This window comes from Sipha flava, unplaced genomic scaffold (assembly GCF_003268045.1).
Source record: "Sipha flava isolate LNK unplaced genomic scaffold, YSA_version1 106_pilon_pilon, whole genome shotgun sequence".
NCBI lineage: Eukaryota > Metazoa > Arthropoda > Insecta > Hemiptera > Aphididae > Sipha > Sipha flava.
The window spans coordinates 342,582-362,015 of NW_020271721.1; the positions used below are offsets into that span (position 1 = coordinate 342,582).

The following is a 19,434-nucleotide window of genomic DNA, read 5'->3' on the forward strand; positions in this document are numbered from 1 at the left end:
AACGCCCGTTTACTGAGAAGGCAAAAATATAAAATTTATATTTATATATGCGAATGCAATGCCGTGCCTAGCATAATCAGCACCCGGTGCCAAGAATAATTTCTAGTGCCCTCACCCCCTCTACCAAATATTTTTATACTTATAAAAAGTCTACATAACATTATTGGAGAACCGGAAACAGATTCATCAGATTTACCTTATTTTTCACATTAAACATTTTTGTCAACATGTACGATGTACAAACACTTCTAAAGATGATATGATAATATGTAAACAGGGAAAGAGCTTTTAACATAATTATGTTGAATTTTCAGTAAGATTACTTATGTAGATTATAAAAATGCGTTTGGCACCCCGGTGGTCAATGGCGCCCAGTGCACACGCACCTCTCGCACCCTGCCAAGGCCCAGCGTGAATGCATAGAAATATATGAATATTCTTATAACGATAGGAACAGATTTAATTTATCCTAATTTATCTTAATTTATTTTATTTAATTAAATAATATAATATAAAAAATAGGGTAACAGTTGATATTATGAGTAAGTGGAGCTACACACTGTATCTCCACAGTACACAGTATCGACATCAGCAGATATTGAATTATAAATATACAGCATCATTTGATATTATGGAATATTCTATTTTTAATTTTAATGATTCGATACGATACCTACTGTTATGGATACATTTGTTCCGATACTGTACTTATATCAATATTTGTATTCGATACTTGTTTTGATAATGAATATTGATACTTTCTTTCAACACCCTATTCCTAATTATAGCAACTAATGGTAGTTATCACATAATTTCAATTACCTATTTATAGAAATCGTCATTAGGGTCACAACCACGGTCTTAGAAATTTACTTATTACTTAGTTTCTAAGACCGTGGTCACAACTATGATAACGATTGAACTAAAACTGTTATCATTTTTTACCTATTAAGCCGTGAACATAGATAATAAAAAATTCCTTTATTATCTATGTCGTGAATCCTTTTTACTAAATGAACGTAAATATAACATTAATATTATGTTTAAGGTATGTGATCTACACATCCACTTATCAAAATGTTTTTGTTATTAACCTTTTTTGGTTATGTTGTTTTTTAAAAAAAATATTGATGATACAGGATAAGCTTTTTAAACTTTTTAGTTAATTAACTAGTTGTTTTTAGGATTCGCTATTGATGATAATATACGTCTGTATACATTATCTATGAATAATTGTTTTGTTTTTTATTCATTAAAAATATTTAATAAAAAAAACATTTATGTTTCATTAAAACTTATCCAATACATAGATATGAGGTGGCTTTAATGATGAATGAAAAACGATTAACAAATAGTTTTAAAAGTTACATTGGTTTGGATGATGATGAACAGGTAAAATAATCTTCATTTTTTTGATTATTCTAATTGAATCAATTATTACTGTCCTTTGGTCAGGATATGTACAATTTACCTATTATTAATATATATATATATATAATTTATATAGCTAATATTTTTTATATATTTTATATATTAAGCTACCAATTTCTTATAATGATTATAATTAATTCAATTTAAAATATGAAATGTTTGGATATTTATTTAATTTGTCGATATGCTCCTTAATAGATGATTAATAAATCTTTTAACTTTGAATATAATTAATCATGGTTTAAATTTCAATATCTATGTATATCATTTATTATTAATTAGAAAAATATAAGCATAGGTTATAATAATTAATTATTTATTGCTCAATATTTTATAAACATTCTTTTTTAAATGTTTTAAATGTATTGTATTCCTAAAACTTAACACTATATCATATCAATTGCTAGATATCTCTTGTTAATTATTCAAAATTAAAGTGTTATTAATTCATTTTTAGGTTTAGACTAACAAATTGATATACTTGATATTATTTTATCCAACACAAATTAATATAACTGTAACCTAAAAAATGAATTCAATTTTGTTATTTATTCATAGGTTTCAAGTTGTGATACATCGTTAATTGATCAAGAACTTTCACTAAAACTTCTTCCAGGTATTTAATATTAAATATAAATATATAAATATTTATAGTAAGAAAAAAATATGTATAACTAATTTTATTAAGATCATTTTAACCGATATATATTTCAATCAAAAGTTAATTGGATTTTAAATGAAATGTAAGTCTTAAAACATTATGTAGAGATAGTGATGCCCATCCTAATGTATTTACATATTCACATGGTATAACTTCAACCCGAAGAATAGATTTTTCCCTTCCCTATATTTCTACTGTTATTTTAGGAACTTTTTGTAACTCTTGAATAATTAAATCAACTTCAGAATGTTTTCGAATTGAACAAAAACTGCATTGGTTTTACATTTATATTGATATTTCTGTGATCAAAATTATAATGTGATTGTAAATTTACACCAAAAATATTATACATTAAAACTTAGCCAATTGTATGGTTAGAAGTTATATATATTTTTTTTCTATTGATAGTCAATATATCATATATATTTAAGCTAAGTCCTAGATGATCTCTATTCTGCTTGATTCTTTTCTTCAAGTAATTTATGATGAAAAGTAATTTTAGTGAATTTTACTCTTGTTGTTACATAACAGTATTTTGTTATAATATGAAAAATAAATAAGCCTTATTATTATTTTAATTTATAGGGGAAACAATAGTTGCTGAAGCTCAAAAGGTATTATTGTTTACTCCAGTAAATGAACAAAAAACTGGACTGTCAGGGGTTTTGTTTGTAACAAATTTCAGGCTTTCATTTGTTACTTCTCATGAAAAACATTTAGAAGTAAATTTAAATAGATAGTATATTTTTTCTTCAATATTTAAATGAATGTATTTGTTTCAGGAAACATTATATCAAGAAAATTTACTTTTAGGTCAATATGATGTATGTCATTCTAATATAGATATTATTTATTTATTAACGGGAGATAAAAAGAAAAGACTTATGACAGGTCATCATTTTAATGATAAAGTCAAAGGATTGCATATTTTATGTCAAGTAAAGGACACATCATTTCATTTTTTTTTTCAAAATACATAAATTAATATAAGTATTTATCGTAATAGAATATGAGAACTCTATCATATAGCTTTAAATTTTCATTACTTGGCCATGGAAAAACATTAGCAAATGCTTTATTACATCATGCGTTTCCAAAAAGACATCAGCTTTTATTTGCTTATGACTACAGGTAAAGTTTAATTATAAGGATAATACAATTAATTTGTAAGTTATTAATAACAATTTGAATTTTGGTAGTATTTGTTAAGTCTTGTTCTTCCTATTTAAGCAACAATATAGTGAGTACTTTATTATTTCCTAATAACTCTAAGGTTTTGGAACACAATTCAACAAGTTTAAGAAAATGTTGGTAGTAGTTATATCATTAATTGTGTGCTTATAGCAACTAAAGGATAAGTGATGGTATTGTCCAAGATAATGGTCAGTAATTTAATAATGGATGCACAAATTTACATAATGAAGAAAGCCAGGGGTGAAAGACAATCATGACGCACCTTGTTTATCTAGTAGTTCAATGTGCAAAATTTTAGGGGAAATACAACTTTATAAGTCAAGCTATAATTTACAATATTTTCTATCATCTTGGTGTCCACATTGAGATTCAAGTATTGAGAGAATCATTCTTTAAGTCTGGAAGAATATGTTGGTACAATATTTTAACAAATGCAAAGAAATGACTACTGATTATGTAAAAAAGTAATTTAAGTACTAATATATATTGGGTACTATAATTGGTTGTTTTCTATTTGTTTAAAATGTATTTAACATTCAGGAGGTTAACTTTGAGATAGCACTTGTATTTAATTATTATAGGTTGAATTGATTTATTTTGTATAAATTATAAATATTAATATATAAAAAGAAAAATTTACTTACAAATATTGAAAATTGCACTTAGTGTTTTTGTTCTAAATATTAAATTAATTTATTGATGAAATCAGGGTCAAATTTAGGGGAGGGTTGAGTGGGCTGCAGATACTCATCACATTTATCTACCCACCAGCACCCCTAAATTTTTGGTGCTCTCTTGAATTTTATGGTATTTAAAGAATACAGAAAATATTTTATTTATGTTTATGCATATTTATTAAAAAGTAATTAACTATATTTGGACATTTAAAATGTTATTTTTTTTAACTAATAATAGATGTATTTGCGTTTGTTGACAATGAACTTTGTTTTAGAATCTAGATAAAAGTTCTATTTGTTTAATTTTAATTGTTTGACATTATTATTTTTATTATTCATTATTTAATTACTTAAATGAACACACTTTAAAAAATTCATATTTTTATAAAGCAAATACTTATTATAATATTATAATGATTACTTATACTGTATTTGATAGTTTTTATGATTTTTTTATTATAATTAGTTAATTGTTACTACTACTAAATTTAGTATTAAATATTATTTAATAAATAAAAAATTTATTTTCTTGTTTATGAATAAGAGGTCCCCACAATGTATTCCACCCAGGAACCACCACATACCTAAATCTTCCCCATGGATGAAATTATTTTTTTTTTTAACTAGAATATACTTTTATATTATTAGGTATACGTTAAATATGACTATTATATTTATAAATACATTAAATTTATAGATTTTAAATAATAAATAACATATAGTATATATACTTTGTAATCTATTAGAAGTTACAATTGCTTAAAAGCTTTATATTTCATTTTTAGAGAGCCAAATATTCAGAGTAGGTATTCTACGCCAACATTTAGATGTCGAGATGATTGGGAAAAAGAACTTAGACGTACAAAATGTTTTGGTTGGACTTTAAATTCTTCTAATAATAATTTTCAATTATCTTCCAGGTAGGTCTAAATTAAATAAATAATCATTTATAAAATCTAAAAAGTATATTAAAATATTTGGTCAACAGTTTACCACAGTTCATTGTTATCGGATCTGCAGTTATTGATAACCATTTGCGAACAGCAATGGAACATTTTCGTGATGGTCGTTTACCAACTTGGTGTTGGAGCACTGTCAATGGGGCAACATTATCTCGAAAAGCAGATGTTATTGATTCATCAAATTTAACCCAAGAAAATGCTATGTTAGAAATAGTAAGGAAATCACATCCTGATCTTCAAAGGCCTTTTATAATGGATTTAACCAAGAATTTGCCATCACCAAAAGAAGTCAATCACAGCTTCATTAAATTACGAGAACTATGTGCTCCTGGTTTGTTCTTATAATATTATATTTATATTTTTTTTATTATTAAAACATTTAATTCTTTAAATAGAAAGTGCTAGACAGTTTTGGGTCCAAGATAATCATTTTTATTCACTTTTGGAAACAAGTAAATGGTTACAATATGTTTCAAGTTGTCTAAGTTCTGCATTAGAAACTGTTAATAAACTTAATAGTAATGAGTCAGTTGTATTACAAGGTATGTATTTAAAAATAATTATTATTTAACTTATAATATCTGATAATTTTCAGATACTTAGTAACTTTTTTAATTTAAAAGAAAAGTGGAAATTAATGTTTAATTTTGATCATCATGCGTTAATATTTTGTTTTAACTAACAAGTAAATTTGTTTGATATTCATATAAATAAATACAATCAGTACAACCAACAAAATATATTATATACTAACAGATTTTCTAAATTACAATTTTAATGCATAGTTTTATTGCAAATATTGTTATTAATATTTAAAATTTGATTTATAAAATGTTCTTAATTGCTTGAGTATTATAATTTATTTTAAATGAAACATTTTATACTTTAAATAACTTACAAATTTATTGCCATTAGTTAATGTATAATTTTATATAGATTAGGGTTATTATGAACTCTTTTTATATATATTTATTGATTCTAAAAATGTTTTGTTTCTGTTTTAGAACGAGATGGACGTGATTTATGTTGTGTGATTTCTAGTTTAGCACAACTTATGATTGATTCTTATTTTCGGTCTATTGTAGGATTACAAACATTGATCCAAAAAGAATGGGTTGTGATGGGCCATCCATTTTGTACAAGACTTGGTCATGTCAATGCTATTGATTCTGTTAAGGTATCACTTTTTCAATACAATTAATTATATTTAACAATAATAGTATGATTTTTTTAAATTTATTAATATTAAAATAATAACATAAATTTAGTGTAAACTAAATAAAATTTTTTTAACAATTTTTAAATTTAATTTTATAATTAAAAATAATTTATTTTTGGAATTATTGGAAGTATTTAAAGAAAAAAACATAGTTTAAATTACATTGAATGTTTAAATATTTTGTAATTTATATTCATTTTCGTAAAATACAGTCCAGTCAATCCATTCGTCTCTATCTTCATCTCCATGAATTTTATTTAAATCTTTTAAATAACTTTCCATTTCAATTATTAACATCTTTGGAATTCCTAAATCTTTAAAATCACATTCTTCATGGCCATTACATAGTAGCCTTGTAGCAATAGTACTTAAGCAAAGTTCTTTTAAAGCATACATTGGAGTTTTAATTTCAACTTTTATTAAAGAACTATAATTTTCTTTGTAATGAAACTCATTTTCTCCATTTGCTACTAAATATCTTTTTGTTATATGATCAAAAAATTTCCAGGTTGAATTAATTTCTTTGTTTTCAACATGATATTCAGGTTCATCGTAGAGTAGACAAGATTCAAACTCAAAAGTTTCATCATATTGTCCTTTTTTCCATAAACTAATATCTGATCCAATGCAGTTCACAAATACAACACCTCCTTCATCATTATCCATATTCTAAAACAAATTATTAATAGTTTTTGTTATATATTTAAATTATACTTTAATAAGTATTAAAATATCATATGCTATGTATTTTATGCCTTATAAGTGCAAATGAAGCAATTATAGGTAAATATATAAAATATTGTGTTAGCCAAAATAATTTTTTTTCATGTACTGTGAATTGTATTATTATTTCTTAATTACTAATTATAAGTTAGTATAATTGCTCAAAATTATTTATTTAGTATATTATATTTATATTATATTATATTATATTTTATAAGTTAACTGATTAACTTAACTATTCCATCAGATTCACAGTATCCACCTTTAATTTTAGGTGGTGTATTGCATTATCTTAAATACATATTTAATTATATTAGTCTTAATGGTAGAAATAATATTAAATCAGCATTATATTATCAACTTATTGCTAAAAGGTACTTTAAAATATTCAGAATAAATATTATGGAAGTAACAAATAATGAAAGTTCAAATTTTAATTGTCCTGTATCTATTTAATACACTTTAAAGTTGCATTATACTAACCAAATTACATTATAATTAATAAATACATTAAAATTAAATATATTTTTGAAAAAGATAACTTTATTTTTAAACACTTAAAATGAGTAATTTTGTAACTTTCTACCCATTAAACCTTATTAGTATTAGAAAGAATTAGTTCTTTTTAATCTTATGGGCTTATTTCCTAAAAATGTCTAAAATTTTCATAATTTTGAATGGTGTATATAAATTATTTTTATAGTAAATAATAAGGCTGGAAATAACTAGAATATTATATGAATCGATTATTGATGATAGGAGCCAAATCCAAAAATTGAAACTTTCAGGAAATTAAAAATAACTATTTTTCTCATACAATTTTGCGTAAAAAAAAAATATTTGAAATTTTCATGTACTATACTTATTTAAATTTGGGGAAACCAATTTTTCAAATTTTTTTTTAACTTGCATTGTGAGTTTAAATTAAACAAGTTTGACTCTTTTTATAAACAAATGAGTTACTTAATTATTTTCATAAATAAAATTACTAAATCATAACGGGGTTGTATGTAATATAGTGATGTAAACCAAAATACTCAACCGATTTATTTTAGTATGACTTAAAATATACAAGTTATTATAAGGAACTTTCTCAATTTTTATTTAATGTTATTGCATAACATCTTGTTCAAAATAAAACAATAACTATACATAAACATTAAAAATATTACAATTTCTCAGACCTAAATTATTTTACTTTAAAATCAACTTATTTTATTAAAAATTGTTATTATGAAAACAGTTTAATCAGCAAGATTTATATTTATTTATGAATGGGGTCAACTACAGTACTAAGCACTGTTCATAAATAAACTAAATGTTTGAATAGCCATAGTAAAATAAGTATCATACAAAGTTGACTTCATTTAAAAGTAAGTTATCCATTTAAAACTACAGAACATATTGTTAAAACAAGTAATTTTCCAAAAAATTGTGACTTACGCCTTTCATAAATAATCGATTCATATATAGTGAACATTTAATAAATTAAATATTTGAAAACATGCAAGCTATTATAATTTTCCAATAGGTAATATTTATAAAAATATATTAGAATATTCCATTCAATAACTTAATTAATATATTTTTTAAAAAATTAATTTTTTTTACTACTCACCTTGATTAAATTATAAACTTATTTTCAAAAAAATAACTACTGTAACTTCTTTTACAAACTTCTAGAAATCAGTTTTCATAATCAGTATCTTTTTTATTTTATAAATTATAATTAAAGAATGATGTATATTTATTAAACTACATTCACCATGAACTTTGATAAACTAAAACTATGAATTACGATACTTATATTTTGTATGATATTATTAATTTGTTGATTATGATGTAATTGTAATTTCAGTATTTATTTTGTGTCTTGTGACAAACTAAGTATTACATTCATATTATCTCTATTTAATAAATAATTATACATTTATGACGCATGTACATAGATAAGTCAGTGTCGCCACTGCTAACTTATATTTATTATGTATGATATAAATTAGGCACGTATGTATTGTATCAAACTTATTCAAGAGGATGTGATACCCCCCCCCCCCCCGATTTTTAGTGTAAAAACATGCCTACGCAAAATTACGATTACTCGTTTCCTAGTAGTTTAAGAGCAAAAGGACCTATAATAAGATATTAAAATATTAATATGCATATAATATATTATTTTATTATAATTTAACCTATCAGACATTTTTTTAGTATAATTATTTGTGTACACATTATAAGAAATAGTAATCTTAATCAATTATTAGTTCGTAAGCGCACGCGAAAATTATATGAATTTTGACTATTGTGGAGATATTATTGTAATCACCATCATATTATTTTTACATTATCCGCATTCTAAAGCCGGGTTCACATGGAGTCGTAAACTGGGCGAGAATATGGTTTTGCGCATGTCTCACGACTGCTTGAATAATTTACGATCCCTAGTTCACACATATCAATTGCAGATGCTCCTGATTTTTTAGTTATTTATTTTTTTCAATTCTAGATAATAAACTGATCTAATATTTTTAATCTTTTGGACTATTTCATGAATATCAAAACCATCGATACCCATTTCATCGTATATATTTTTTTTAACGCTCCATCTCTTGTATCAGTGTCTTTATACACTTCAGGATTTATTTTCCACAAGCATTCTGCATCGCGATACAAAACAACAAATTGAATTGTTTGTTTTGTATTCATTTTGTACATTGACATTACGCTGACATAGGAAATGTTTTTATTATATAAAAATAAAATGATTTATGACTTAACGGGTCGTGTTCACTCCAACATGCTGGAGTAAACACGACCGATCTATTTTTGTCTTTGGTCGTTGAGGAGTCCTACTATCACGATTAGCAATTCACACCAGGTAGTGATCACGACCAACCCTCCTAATAGTAGTATTCTCACTCAGTTTACGACTCCGTGTGAACCCGGCTCAAGATGGATGATGAAACAATAATGTTGATTATTTTTAGACCGTTTTGTCAACAGCACGATAACAACTATGAAAACTCTGTGTGCGTTCGTCACGTGCTTGCGCTGTGTAAAAACACCTAATCGCTTCCTATTAGTCATTGTAACCGTTTTGCTTTGGGTATAACGTCCTCTAAATTTAAAAGAATATTGAACTTTTATGCTTTTAACCAAAAGCGTACCAAGGCTCATGCCCGATTTTAAACACAATTTTTTAAATGTACACATTTTTTTTTAATCGAAACATTTCTGATTTTGAAAGGTAATTGGTAATAATTTAAAAAAAAAAAGATCATGTAATTAATCAGTAGTAAATTTTAATATTTATTATCTTATGTCATCTTCATCATATATTCGATGCTCATTAACAATGTATGTATATTTATATATTATAAATGCCTGAAAGACTCAAGTATAGTTCAGATAAATTAGAATAAAATATTCAATCATAGAAAATGGTTAAATGGAACGTTACATAAAACATTATATAAAAATTATTAATAATTAGTAGTTAACAATTATAAGTAGTATATATAACAAACTAATAACAATTTTTTTATAAATGCCTACTATTTTCACTAATTTTAATTAGATAGTTACTATAATGCTCTATGACGGAAGGAACAATATTTGTAGGTATATAAATTAAGCTCGCATTGTTTTCTAATTATTATAATAATAAAATTATGTTACATTTCAAATTAAATACCATGAAAAAAAACATTAATTACCACCACTGAATAAAAATTGAGTAGACTTGAGTCTACTCCACTGGCACACCACTGCATCTAACTGGGTAAGCCATTGATGCAATGTACCACGGATAGGTAATAATGAAGTGTATTACTATGGAAAATATGATTCAGTCATTTTGACTGTTCATATTTTTAAAATATTTGGGAAAATAATTGTCATAAATTTATAACCTATAGCCACTTTTGAAATTGAATTAATAATTAAACAAAATAAGATTATTATATGAAGATTCTAAATCAATAATAAATGTTATACGTATTAATACTATAGGTTACAATATACATAAATTTTTATTTTATATTTTCCAGTCACCACTATTGTTATTGTTTTTGGATTGTGTATGGCAATTGCTTCAACAATTTCCTACAGAATTTGAATTCACAGAGACATATTTGACTACTCTTTGGGATGCATCACATATTTCTATATTTGATACGTTTTTATTTGATTGTGAACAGGATCGTCATTATGCTACAAATGTTAGTATTTTTAATTTCCTCGTATATTTTTTAAACCAATGAATTATTATTAATTTAATATTTAGAATGAGTCAAGTCCATTAATCCTACGATCAATATGGGACTGGGAAGAACAGTTCTTAGATCGTGATTTAATTCAATTTCATAATCCACTTTACAATGCTTCAAAGGCTAAAAATGAATTTTTAAAAGTAGCTTCAGAAATTTCATCTCTAAATATTTGGACACAATGTTACTATAGATTTCTACCTACTTTAGAAATTTCAAACGGAGGAAAACCATTAGTAAGTACTTATTAAAAATGTTATTATTTCTTAATATTTTTAATATAAATGTCCATTTGTAGGAAGATTTTGCAGTCAGAACATTAATACATGCAAGTGATAAACATTCTAAACATACTCATGAAGTAAGTGCACCATCTAACATTGGATCATTTTTTCCATTTACACATTGGAGATCTAGTACTTCAGTTCCTCCTTCAACTTTAACAATAAGCTCTTTATCGTTAAATACTAGTGATTTCCAAATGGATACATCATTAGTTGAAATACCTGAACATCTATAAGAGTATAACAATTTTCCTTTTTTTTAATATATTTGTTTTATTTGTTTATGGCAGATTCACCTTGTATACTCATGTAAGACTAATTTTAACAAAATAGATATTCATATAAATTTCAAATTCCTAAATATTTTGAAAATCTAATTATTTAATTTCAAAACATTCTAAATAATAGCACTAACAGTTATTATATACTTACAATTTAGTAATATTGAATGTTGGAAATATTAATTATTTTTATTTAATGAATTAAAATGTTATATATGAATATAATTTATTCGATGATGTATATATTGTTACCCAAGTACTGTTATTAATGATAAAAATATTTTTATTTTGACAATCATTTTTTGACAGTTATAACTTTAAAATGTTTTATTTTTGTAAGATATTGTATTATTGTTAAGTTTTTTTTTTTTTTTTTTGAAAAAAGCTTTATATTTATTGGAATTAAAGTATTAGTACAAATGTGTATTAAAATCAAAATGTGATATATAATTAACAGCAACATTAAAAATTTAAATAAGTTTGATTTTTGAATAAATTATTTATTAATAATAGTTTGAGTAAAAACCATTTATTTTTCATACTTTTGGAGAAGTTATCTACAATACATTTTATGCCGTATTCATAAGATTGAAAATGTATCAAAAATATATATATATATAAAAAAAATATTAGACAAATTATTTTTTTAGATGTATTAACTGAGCTTTGCTTATAAGTGATAAACTATCCAGGGGAATAATACAAGTAATTAATCATTTTCTGATCAAATATTTAAATTGTTTTTTAGATTTATTTTCTATTTCAATTTTCTAATATAAAGCAATTTGGCACATATTAACAATAAAAAATAATTTAAATTTTAAAATTAAATAATATTATTTTATTTTTTTATTTTATTATTTCAAAGAAATTATAATCTTAAACAACAATTTTAATAAAACATTAATTAAAAATTACTTGATATTTATACATGTTTCATTTTTTTTTTTTTTTTTGTAGATTTAATTTCTTGATAATAATATATCAACTTAATCAGTATCCATTTGTTCATCTGATGATGCATCAGAATCTGAAGTTTCTGAACTAGTTTCATCAGTTAACATACTATCATCAGAGCTACTGTCTGAAGTCACAGACTTCAATAAATTGTCATTACAAATAACATTCCATTTTTTTAACTTTTTAATATCTGAAATGATAAAAATATATAATAAACTGAAAATAACATTTTTTCAGATACATTTCGTATAATAAAATACAACATATTATACTTGCCTAAGGAATAGAAGTCATTAAGTGTCAATGATTTAGAACCTTTTTCCACAATACCCCCGTAAATAAATAAAGTATTGTGTTTAAATGCTAATCCACTATGTGTCCTTGGAGATGGAGATTCTAAATCTATTGAACTTTGGGCAACCTCCGATTCTAGTTTATTTATTTGTTCTTTGACTGAAACTAATAATTATTTTTATGTCATATAAATCATATCAAGGCTAAGACTTGAAGCATAAATATGTTTTTAATTAGAAACACTGATTTTATTATAAGAATTATTCATCTTATATGTGAAAAAAAAATATATATTTAATTTGAAATTCATGTCCTTGCATAATACTTTATAACATTTACTATATTAATATTATTTATTTACTTAATCTCCAAGTTGGTATATTTTGCTCCATGTCCAACATAAACAGATCATTATAAAATGTACTAGTTAAATCATCTTCTCCCTGTTCTTCATCATAAACGCCACCAAATAAATAAGCTCTGTTGTGTCCTGGAATTGGTGTACCAGATAAACTACATCGAGCAGTAGGTAAAAAACCAGCTTGTTTTACTTTTGACCAGCGACAGTTTGAAAAATCTGTATCACCTTCTATTAAAATAAATATAAATATTCTGTTAAAAAAAATTAGGAAATAAAGCAAAGTGAAAAAACCTTTCTGACTTAATTAATCTAAAATTCAATTAATTTTAATAAATTTGAATTCAATTCAGTTCTGTAAATAAATCAGATATTTTAGAAATTGTTCAAAACTAATATTTTGTATACACCCATGTGTAAGAACTAAATTTATTGATTTTTATTTTAATTTAGTTTATAAAATATTTTGAGTGTATAAAACAAAATATTCTGTGGCCATTTATAATTCAAATGTGAAAATATTTTAGAAAATTACTTCCAATATAAGAAAAAAAAAAATAATGAATAAAATAAAATGTCTTATTTCAAAATTGGAAATAAAAGTCAAAAACCAATTTTGTGCATATGCAAATCTAAACATATTTGTTTTAATTAAAACGTTATATTACAAGTTTTACAAACAAAAAATAAAATAATTATAACAATGTTATGCACAGATTTTATATAAGAGTTGACTGCATGAAGAGTGGCCAAGAAATCATTATACAATAATTTGGCTGCCAAGTTGATAGATCTTTAGCTGTTATGTATTGTCTTCGAGGGTATACCACATATAGGTGATCATATAAATACTCATATTCATGTCAGAAAATTGATAGCCGTACACCTTTAAAACCATTCATCTACTGGCTAGAAACTTTAGGTCTCAAGCTCTGATACCAAATTTGTCACATATGTCATTCAACCATTTTATATTGTTAATTATTTATTATTATTAATTCTCATATTTTTAAATTTTTTGTTTTATATCCAATTTTCTTTTTTTTCTATTTTTGATAATATCTTTAACTTTATTATTTATGTACTGTAATTATTTTTTTTTTATATACTAAATAAATAAACTTCACAGTTCTCAATTTTATTATTATTAAATTATAATAAAATGAAAAACATGTCATTGATCATCAGGGTTTGTAAGTTCATAAACTAAAAACTATAAATAAGCTTGCAATAATGCACTAAAAAAAAAAATGTATAAATATTTTTTAAAATTATAAGAATTATTCATTCATATTTTTAAAAGTTATATTTTATTTATTTGATTACATTTTATTAAAATTATAATCAATGAACACAAGTTGCAATGAAAATAAATTGACAGATTGCAATGCTCACTTCAATAAGAGGAGAGTTATAGCAATGTGCAATAACATTGTTTCTGTGATACTGCTTTTAACTTGTAAAACCCAATGTCATACAAAAATAAAAATAATTAGATTTTGTAAATATGTTTGAAAAAGTAAATATGAATAAATTCAAGCATTTATTGTTCAATTTTTTTTTTTCAATTTCCACGAAGAAGCGATTTTGTGAATTTACATAAAATAATATGTGTTAATAACAAAAAAAAAAAAAAAACCAATTATATGCCAATATAAAACAAAACATGCTCTATTAAACTTCAGATTTTTATTAATAATATTATGAAACAAATTTGTATCTCACTTAGCATGTTTTCCATGTAGCAAAAAAAAATATATGAATGCATGAACTTACAAGCTCTGTTGATTATTATATTAACAGTACCATACATTTTAATATTATTTGGTTTATATAAACACATATAAGAATAAGTTTTCTCAATAGTAATAATAATAAAAAAATACTTACTTTCAGGAGTTAACATAAACATATCAATTAAAATAGTTCCTTTATCATAATCTTTTTTAATTTTTTCTTTGTAATAACCACCATACACAATAATTCTACCATCCTCCATGGCAAACATCTGACAACCTGATCTTGGTGATGGTGCTTGTCCTATAATATATCATATTATAAGCTTTTAAAATTTGTGCAAAAATGTTCTTCTTACCTGTGGTTTTAATAGTTTTCCACTTATAATCAGTTAAACTAAATGCATATAAATCATTAAAATATTGATAATTATGAGTATTATCCTGAAAGCCACCAAATAATATTAAATGACGTTTGTTGAGTACCATTCTATGACCACTACGTGCACAAGGCCCTCCTTGAGCCCTTAAAAAAAAAAATCAGTTAAAATATAAACCACTATCATATTTTAATCATTTTATATACAATTTTAAAATAAAATAAAACATAATTATATTTATTTAGATTATAAATGATTTTAAATTTATTTTTAGTAATAATAACAATATCAAATAACTTACATTATTTTCGTCCAAATTTTATTTTTCAGTCCAAAAACCCATAAATCATTATAATGATAAAATTGATATTCCGAAGGACTAGCAAATTCTCCTCCAAAAATCCACAACTGTCCATTGTCTGTAGCAATACTTACAGCAGAATGAGATGACCTTGAAGGCGGTGCACCAGGAGCATCCACTAATGTCCATGTATTATGACTTATATTGTAAAATATTAAATCATTGTACATAATGGTCTGAAAATATGAATAAATATTCCAGTTGAGTATAATAATAAAAATAATTATAACTTATTTTTTGTTTTCTAACATAATTTTCATATAAAAAAAAAAAAAAAATAAAAAAAATATATCAATAACAATAACAATTTTAATTTCTATAAAAATTACTAAATAGAACTGTCAATTACCTAAGTCTTAGCATATTATTGACTTGAGTTTCCCTAGTTAATACTAGAAATAATGTTCTATATTATTACTAACCATTAATACCACACCTAGTAATCATAATTTTGTTTTGCATAGCTTCATTTATAGAATTTCACTATTTAGTAATGCATAATGATGACTTTGCTTCTAAATTTAAATCTATCGTTCCACATATTAGTAACAAAATTTGATTCAAAAACATAAAATTATATAGTTCAATTGTTTACATATTGGACATTATCTTTTACCCTCCCACGCCTATAAATTAAACTTATGATTCACTTTTTGTATGCTTTATATGGAAGAAAGCATTTGCGATTTATCACATATACTTTTATATTGTATATATTGTTCTTCTCTCTCAACAAAATACATTTTAATTTAGGTAATTTTAGTTATGTCTCTCATTAAATGTTTTTTTCAATCTCTCATCTATCCTTAAATCTAACTTTGAACCGGTTGTTACTATTATTATTTCATTTATCCAGGAGGCTGGATTTTTTCCTCTCTATTTTTATATAACCCACTTACACTTATTATTATTGTGTTATTATTTTTATTTTGTTTTCTTAATTTGTTTAATGTATTGTAATTGATGAGCTATATTGTTATTAAAAGTTATAAAATAAATAAATAAATAATAATGGTGAATATTTTTATTTCTAACGTAAGTGTTTTATTTTAAAATATATTTTATTTTATTTTTATAAAATAATAGGTGTAATATACTTGTATTTAGCATTATTAAAATAAAATAAATCTCTAATCAAGTAAATATTTCAATTATTATCACATCACAAGTAATCAACATTTACCTAATTTTTCTTCAGCTATAGAGAAAACAATTGTACAATATTTGTTAATTATTTCTGTATACTATTGTTACATTACATCAGTGATGTCTAACCTAATCCTTGGTGGGCTACTTTGGGAAATAATTATCTTAGAGCTGACCACCCCTCTAAAGTATGAATAATATCAATAATAATGTTATTTTGTTACATATAGTAGGTATATAATATACTCGTAGGCAGTGCTGGATCACCCATTAGCCCGCCTTAGGGCTTCACTCATTTAAGGGGCCCTGTAGAGACAAAAAATTATATTTTTTTTACTAATTTATGGGAAAAAACTCGTTATGAAATAATGAGACAATAAGAAGGAATCGCTTAGGACCATGACATTTTTCTGTGTTAATGAGGTTTCCGTTTTGACGGAGTTAGTTAATTATATGTAATTAGAAACGGGACCAAAAAAATGTTCCGTAACACCGGAGTTTCCATTTTACCGAAGTTCTATTTTATATAGGTTTTACTGTAATTTTAAAAAAAATTGAAATAATATAATTAATTTTTTTTGTGAATAAAAAAATTTAATAAACACAATTTTATTTACTAATAACAGTCGGTTATTACTAAAGCTATTTATTTTAATTTTTGGATAGTGATGTAACAAACATTTTAATTGCCTAGTGGCCCACAAATGTTTAATCCTGCATTACTTGTTGGTACAAATTGAATTTGTTTTCAATTATATTGACTACTGAAAAGATAACAAATTGAGATAGACAATAAATATTATACACACTGTAGATAAACATTAATTAAATCAGTATGCTCTTTTAAGTGCACAGGTCATATCTTGATATTTTTATTTGAAAACGTTAGAAAATAAAATTAATACATTTTAAAAAAGTTGTATTTTATATTAATTTTACTTTTTTTTGCTATTTTTTTTAATTTAAAAAATTGTAACAGGCCACATTGCAATACTTTTATGAGCCGTAGGTTGAGCACCACTGTATTATATTATACCTAATATATTCTGAACCCTCTGATCTATAGTTCTCTGTCCTTTTACATGTTACTATTAGTAAATAAAAATTAAATTGAGGGTAAACAGTAAAATAAAATGGATGCTATAATACATTTTAAATTTAATTTAAAAATTATTAATTTTTATCTAAATGTTAATATAAAAGTTAAAGATATTTTAATTTTAAATGTCTTGTATTTCTAAGCATTACTATTGTTACTATTTAAATAAATAATAATATTGATTACATAGAACTAGTTTAGTCAGAAATTTGCCAAAGAGAGATGAGAGAAAGAAACTAGATAAAATAACAAATACATAGATTTAAATATATTTTATATAAAGTCTGGTCAGTATTAAATAATAATAAAATCACAAAGAGGAGGGCTATAGTTTTTATCTTTCCTTTTAAATTCATAAATGTCACATAGTTTTATATTTTAATGAATAATTCTATATTATTATATCCACAAAAATATGAGCACTTACGTTTTTTCCATTGTGAAATTCACCACCAAATAATATAATTTCATCTTTATCTGGATGCGGAACAAATGTAAAATTTGATCGGCGTGAAGGATTATCAATTTTTGTTTCTGTAACTTTAACTTTTGCTTTGCTTTTAGCTTCAATATGAGCCACAATAGTAGATACTTCTGGCTAATAAAAAAAAAAAAAAGCCTGTTAATTAAAATATATACATATAATAATGACATTAATAAAATAGATTAATTTTATTTATTACAGTACTTATACATATTTGTTTATTATAATTTATTTATTATGCAAAATACATACCTCTCCAATTCTTCCAATATCCTTTTTGATTCGCTGGGCAATCTTTTTTTCTCTTTTGGCAGTTGCTTTTTCAATGCGTGATGCACCTTTTTTTTTATTTTTACCCATAACTTCTATACGTATTTATACACCTTAAATATTATTTATTAATATTCACTAATATAATTAATACTCATAATGTATGATTATGTAATAAATGATTTAACAAAAATTAAAGTTGGTTAATTTTTTAACACCCAATTCATGATTTTATAATATAATCATCATCGACAAAATAAACAAAAATGTATTACCTACAAAATTGAACCAACAACTACACAAATTCAGTATATAAATATTTATATGCTAAAGTAATAATTAATTAAAAGTTAGTTAACATTTAGGTAAGCTAACACAAGATCAACAGTAAATTTAAACCACGTTGTTCCTTAATAGATATTAAATGTTTATATTACTTTTACAGCTGAAATGGAATTAGATAGGAAAATTGTTATCAATTTTCTTTGATATCATATTTAGTATGGGAAAATTGAAAGTCGGCGTTTCACTGAATTGTTTACTTTATGGCATTGGCTTACAGTTTAAAGTATTGATTAATATTTAACTGTTCACACATCTTATATCCTTTCGGTACAAAATTATTCAAAATATTTCGTACAACAAA

General features: G+C 23.9%; 3 protein-coding genes across 4 annotated transcripts; 1 reads left to right on the forward strand and 2 right to left on the reverse strand.

Moving 5' to 3' along the window:
• The first annotated feature begins 1,130 nt into the window (after positions 1–1,130).
• Positions 1,131–11,797, forward strand: LOC112685049 (myotubularin-related protein 10-B). The gene is made up of 12 exons (XM_025556816.1): positions 1,131–1,392; positions 1,990–2,047; positions 2,678–2,814; positions 2,875–3,030; positions 3,099–3,223; positions 4,749–4,883; positions 4,952–5,256; positions 5,321–5,467; positions 5,930–6,102; positions 10,917–11,087; positions 11,153–11,371; positions 11,434–11,797. The coding sequence occupies exons 1-12, from the start codon at positions 1,327–1,329 to the stop codon at positions 11,653–11,655; spliced, it is 1,914 nt and encodes a 637-aa protein (XP_025412601.1). The 5' UTR covers positions 1,131–1,326; the 3' UTR covers positions 11,656–11,797.
• On the reverse strand, positions 6,297–8,995 carry LOC112685058. Its single transcript, XM_025556828.1, has 2 exons — positions 8,486–8,995; positions 6,297–6,813 (listed from the first exon to the last, which is right to left on the reverse strand). Exon 2 carries the CDS (start codon positions 6,808–6,810, stop codon positions 6,316–6,318), a length of 495 nt encoding a protein of 164 aa, XP_025412613.1. The 5' UTR covers positions 6,811–6,813; positions 8,486–8,995; the 3' UTR covers positions 6,297–6,315.
• An 826-nt stretch (positions 11,798–12,623) lies between the features above and the next one.
• LOC112685226 (kelch domain-containing protein 4) lies at positions 12,624–19,244 on the reverse strand. Of its 2 annotated transcripts, XM_025557057.1 has the most exons (9): positions 19,064–19,244; positions 18,771–18,901; positions 18,462–18,632; positions 15,730–15,965; positions 15,408–15,574; positions 15,203–15,352; positions 13,316–13,543; positions 12,937–13,119; positions 12,690–12,850 (listed from the first exon to the last, which is right to left on the reverse strand). In XM_025557057.1, exons 2-9 carry the CDS (start codon positions 18,876–18,878, stop codon positions 12,690–12,692), a joined length of 1,404 nt encoding a protein of 467 aa, XP_025412842.1. In that variant the 5' UTR covers positions 18,879–18,901; positions 19,064–19,244. The 2 variants fall into 2 exon arrangements, with proteins under 2 accessions (XP_025412846.1, XP_025412842.1); XM_025557061.1 differs by lacking the exon at positions 19,064–19,244 and having other exon boundaries at positions 12,624–12,850; positions 18,771–18,878.
• Between the last annotated feature and the right edge of the window lie 190 nt (positions 19,245–19,434).